This window comes from Protobothrops mucrosquamatus, unplaced genomic scaffold (assembly GCF_001527695.2).
Source record: "Protobothrops mucrosquamatus isolate PMUCROS unplaced genomic scaffold, P.Mucros_1.0 scaffold1108, whole genome shotgun sequence".
Lineage (NCBI taxonomy): Eukaryota > Metazoa > Chordata > Lepidosauria > Squamata > Viperidae > Protobothrops > Protobothrops mucrosquamatus.
This window is the reverse complement of record NW_015387328.1, coordinates 24942-30755: the sequence shown is the minus strand read 5'-3', so window position 1 is coordinate 30755 and position 5814 is coordinate 24942. Positions and strand designations below refer to the sequence as shown.

Below are 5814 nucleotides of genomic sequence, written 5' to 3'. Positions count from 1 at the left end.
TATTCTATTCTATTCTATTCTATTCTATTCTATTCTATTCTATTCTATTCTATTCTAAGCCAGGCATGTGCAACCTGTGGTCAGCACGCCACCGAAAAAAAAATGCCATAGAAGATTTAGAAAGCCAAAATGCAAGCCATGCCACTAGCTTTGCTTTTATGGCATTTAAAAAAAACACCACATTTATTTTCAGTAAGAAGCAAGGGAATTTAAGGTCACGAACTTCTTAAGAGTTCATGTCATCACAAATTTGGTTCATTAGTTCGGAATCTAATGAAATGAAATTGCTGGCCCCAGAGGAGGAATTCCTAGATTTCACTCAATGACTGCCACGTAAAAGGTTGTAAAATCAAGTCGATCATGTGGTAACTGACTTTATCACCGTCATTACAGCTCACAACTTTATTTGTAAAGGAACTGTGAGTCTCGTCCTGAATTAACCCTGTGTCAATCTCAGCTTAATGAGACGCACTTTTTAACTGGGTGAGAAGAAATCTGTGCTGAGTCAAGTCTTCAACAGTTTAGGGACTTTCCCTTGCTTTTATGTTTCCATTGCTGGATGATTTCAAAATATAAGACACACCTGTTTCTACACAAACATTCCATGTGAATGGAAAACTAGCTGCTAAGGAAGTGGTACTCTTCACAAAGCTACATTTCTGCAGGCGAGGAGGGAAAACTTGGCAGGGTCAAATCCGCTGTTCAAAGCAAGCACCGCTTGGGTAGATGGTTCAAACATTGCTCTCCTAGGTGAGAATATCTCCTAGGCCAGGGGTAGGCAACATTGGCTCTTTTATGACTCGTGGACTTCAACTCCCAGAATTCCTGAGCCAGCATGGGGGAACTATGGCCCCCTCATGACTCGTGGACTTCAACTCCCAGAATTCCTGAGCCAGCATGGGGAACTATGGCCCCCTCATGACTCGTGGACTTCAACTCCCAGAATTCCTGAGCCAGCATGGGGGAACTATGGCCCCCTCATGACTCGTGGACTTCAACTCCCAGAATTCCTGAGTCAGCATGGGGGAACTATGGCCCCCTCATGACTCGTGGACTTCAACTCCCAGAATTCCTGAGCCAGCATGGGGGAACTGTGGCCCCCTCGTGACTCGTGGACTTCAACTCCCAGAATTCCTGAGCTGGCCTGGCTCAGCATGGAAACCTCTCCCTTTCCCCTCAGCATGGCTGGCTCAGGAATTCTGGGAGTTGAAGTCCACGAGTCATGAAGGGGCCGAAAGTTTCCCCCAGGCTGGCTCAGGAATTCTGGGAGTTGAAGTCCACCAGTCATAAAAGAGCCAAGGTTGCCTGCCCCTGTCCTAGGCCTGTATTTCTCAACCTTGGCCACTCGGAGATGGGTGGACTTCAACTCCCAGAATTCCTGAGCCAGCATGGCTCAGCATAGAAACCTCTCCTTTTCCCCTCAGCATGGCTGGCTCAGGAATTCTGGGAGTTGAAGTCCACCAGTCATAAAAGAGCCAAGGTTGCCTACTCCTGGCCTAGGCTATAAACTGAGAAGATTTCACTACCAACACAGAAGAAATTCAGAATTTAAGCAGAAGCTAACCCCCAAAAATGTATTGAGTTGAATCACTATCCAATTCATCTACAAACAGTACTGCTGTTTATAAGTACACAACATAAAATGGGCAGAAATTGGCTCATCACAGCTGCCATCTTGACTTTTTTGACCATACACCTGCCATGATAAAACAGCAAGGCTAGACCCCTTTCGACCTCAAAACTATGTTTTCTCCAAGGCAGAAACCCCCTTCAAGGACACTGATAAAAGTTGCTTTTCCATCCCGAAAATGCACCAGAAATAAATCTTTAGGCATCTTAAAGCCTAAAATAGGATGATTAACACTCAGCTCCTTCCAGAAAGGAGAAAAGCACCTGAGGGGGAAAAAAACCAAAACAATGAAGAAATCTCAGGTCTGCTCTGAGGCATTTACAATAGGATGAGTTACACCAGCTAATTATCCTCATTACTCTTTTTTTCCTGACAGATCTTTGGGGAACAAAAGGCCTGTCAGGGATGGTTTTTCCATAGTGACGCTTTAGGCTAGTAGTGTTCCTCAGCCTGGGCAACTTTAAGATGCGTGGACTTCAACTCCCAGAATTCCCCCAGGTATGCATGACGGGAATAGAAATCCATGCCTCTTAAAGAATGCTAGCTGAGGAATTCTGGGAGTTGAAGTCCACGCTTCGTAAGTTTGCTGAGGTTGGCAAACACTGCTTTTGGCAAGAGGGGATTAGAGATAAGGGACCAGAATTCCTGTTGCTAGGCAAGATAGTTGTTAAGGTGGTTGCTGAGGCATTTGCGCCCGATTTTACAAGCGTTTTTGCCACGATTGTTAAGCAAAGCACTGCCGTTGTTAAGTGAATCGTGCGGTCGTTAAGTGAACCTGGCTTCCCCCATTGACTTTGTTGATCAGACGTCGGCTAGGAAAGTCACAAATGGTGATCTGATGACCTATGGATGCTTCCACCTTCATAAATACATGCCAATTGCCCAGGGCCTGAATTTTGATCACATGAGAATGGGGATGTGTTGATAGTCATAAGTGCAAGAAATTTTCTCGGTCCTATCCTGAGTGACACTAATATGTGGTTATTTTCCATTCCCTTTTTTTTCCCTTTTCCATTCCTCAGATCTGATGACCGAGGATGACATTTATTGCTGTTCTTTATCAAAGACATTGTGCCATACCTCCACCCCAGTCACTGTGGGTTTTTATTCCCCATGCGGAACACGGATTCACTCCCTACTGGACCAGATTGCAGGTCAGTGCCATGCTGAGGGAATCAATGGAGAAGAATCTCAGTAGACCCATCCTCAGTAGAAGGATCCTTTATCTATGGGTCTCTTGGGAGAGAGGAAGTGACCTTAGAGGACTCAGCACGCCATCACACAATTATGGAGGGGGGGAGGAGGAGGAGGAGGAGGAGGAGGAGGAGGAGGAGGAAGACTGTGGAGTCTTTGGTGGTGTTTGAGCTTGTTGATTTTCTTGCCGATGTTTCATGACCCAGCTAGGAACATCATCTGATGATGTTCCCTAATTCTGTAATGAAATGTCTACTCTGTAGTTCAACCCTGAACTACAGAGTATCCTATAGATAGGAGGTCTTTGAGAACTTGGCAGATCTTCTGTTGACCCCTTCTGAACTGACTTTGGCAGGATGCATGCTCAAAGAATCCATCCGAAGGGAAGAAGAAGAATACAGGAGGACTCACCAGAGGTCCCGAGTCCCCGAAGGAATAAACTACCTGACTCTCCTGTGGTACATCGTCTTCTACCAACCGGTCATCACCGAGGTACACCTCCGAAGAAAAACCATCGAGTTCCTCTTCATAAGATTCAGCGCCTGGGAATATGCAGGCAGTGACAAATTGTGGGCTGGATTGGTCACCACCCTGTGTGACCATATCCGCCACCACTTCGGTCCTCTTCCCCTGAGTTTCTACCATGTGGTAGGAAGCCGTCCACAATTCGCCTCAGGATTCACCCAAAGAGAATGGAGGCTTAAAAGGAAAACGTGCTGCACCGCAGGAGGACTGGTGGTGGTCTTGCTAGCTGGCGCAGGCCTGGCTACTACCGCTCTCCTTGTGCCAGGGATAAGGGATGGCACAACCTTGAAGGTCCTTGGTAGCACCATTGCTGCCATTTCAGGCTCAGGGTTCGTCGTAGCCATCAGTCCTGTCATCAAGCACTTGATCATCAGCCAGAAGAAGAAGATCGAGAGCATGACCAGCGATGAGAAGTTCACCAGCCACCTGGGTTTCATGAGTGCAGTGAAGAGAGAGATTGAGATCCTCTCCAGCTTTATCTACTACATGGAGATCTTTGAGCGTCGGCGCTTGAGGATTGTCTTTGAGATCACATGCTTGGATATGTGCTACCCTGAACGTGTGGTTGGGGTGTTGAACGCCATCAACACGCTCCTTTCCGATAGGAATGCCCCCTTCATCTTCATCCTGGTGGTTGACCCCTGTGTCATCGTTTCTTGCTTGGAGCAGGCTAGCACCATGAAGGGAATGGCGGACAACGGCTACCTGTACCTCAACCGCACAGTGACCCTTCCATTCTCCATCCCGGAAATTGGCATCAAATCCAAGATGCGATGTTTGCATGAGGCCTTCCAGACTCGGGAAGATCTGATGTACGGCATCATTACAAGGAACATGGAGTTGGGAGTGACGAAGTCCAAAGGGAATGGTGAAGCACTGGTGAACATGGAAGCAGAGGTTCAAGAAGACCAACAACAGATCGATGCACTGGCAGTGCAATACATCCATGAAGCTTTTCACTGCTTGCATAACGAACAAGATTGTCTCTACCATTATGTCCCAGATAGCATTATCCAGATGAGGAGGATCGTCAACACCATCCCCATTACAATCAGGTTGATGACTCAACAGCATCTGCTGAGGCACAATATCTGTGCCCGGGCAGTCGCCAGTTGGGTGGTGTTGGCCGACCAATGGCCGTGTCGCTTGAGTTGGATCCTCCAATGCATGGAAGACAAGCTGCAGTGCCAACCACCCAACAATTATGAGAAGGAATTGATGTGGGACGTCTTTGTGGAGACTTGTCCTGAGCTGTTCTCCAAGCACAAAGAACTCCAGAATATCATGGCCTTGGATGGCGACCCTGAACTTTTTGAGAGATTCTTGTCCGGTGATTTTCCATTCACCGTACAAGAAGGGAAGAAATTATTGAAGTATACTGTCAACTTAGACCATTCCATCAGATATCATATGGGACAGCTACAGGCACTGGCTACTCTGGAGAAGAACTACAGCAAAGGTGGAGTAAATTCAGAGAAGAAGCCTTAGGGATCATGGATTCCATGTGCACTTCCTGGAAATCCTGGGGTGAAAGAAATTTAGCAGAGTTTCATTCGCTGGGAAGATGGGAGCAAGAAAGACAGAAAGCTGTACAGATCAGGGGTGGCAACTATGGCTCCTGTACCACCTGTGGACTTCAACTCCCAGAATTCCTGAGACACCTGGCTCAAGAATTCTGGGAATTGAAGTCCATAGGTTGTAAATGTCTATGGAATTCATGGTTGTCCCTAAGGTGCTTTTCCAAAAGGCAGTTGGCCTTTCTTGCTTTATTCCTTTGAAAAAGTCTTGCTTCTCATCCAAGAAGCTTCTTCAGTTCTACATTAGGAACTGAAGAAGCTTCTTGGATGTGAAAAAAAGGTTTTCAAGGAAAAAAATCATAAAAGTTGGAAAAGTTTTGGGTGGTAGGTCGTAAAGGGGCCATAGTTGCCCACCCCTGGTATAGATAGTCCTTGACTTACAACCATTCATTTAAACACTGTTCGAAGTCACAACAGTATTGAAAAAGTGATTTGCAACCCCGTCCTCCCATTTATGATTGTCGCAACATGGTCATGTGACCAAAATTCAGGCGGCTGGCAACTGGCATGTACCTATGACGGTTGCAGCATCCTAGGGTCATCTGATCACTTTTGAGAAGTCAGTGGAGAAAGTTGGATTTGCCTAATCTCTATATGATTCACTTTAAAACCATGGCAGAAAAGTTTCAAAATTGAGTTTGACTGACTTAACTGGGAAAGTCTGGTCCCAACTGTGGCTGTAAGTTGAGGTAATAATAATAATAATAATAATAATAATAATAATAATAATAATAATAATAATAATAATAATAATAATAATAATAATAATAATAATAATAATAGTAAAGTTGGAAGGGACCTTGGAGGTCATCTAGTCCAACCCCCTGCTCAGGCAGGAAACCCTATACCATTTCGGACAAATGGCTGTCCAGTCTCTTCTTAAAAACT

At 45.7% G+C, this 5814-nt stretch overlaps 1 protein-coding gene across 1 annotated transcript in view; it reads left to right on the top strand.

Moving 5' to 3' along the window:
* LOC107291282 (NTPase KAP family P-loop domain-containing protein 1-like) overlaps positions 1–4837 on the top strand; it is a 14214-nt gene extending 9377 nt beyond the window's left edge. The window contains exons 3-4 of the mRNA XM_029284909.1: positions 2596–2784; positions 3180–4837. Coding sequence (XP_029140742.1) covers positions 2596–2784; positions 3180–4837 — 1847 coding nt within the window. The remainder of the gene's footprint in view (positions 1–2595; positions 2785–3179) is intronic.
* Positions 4838–5814: the final 977 nt, after the last annotated feature.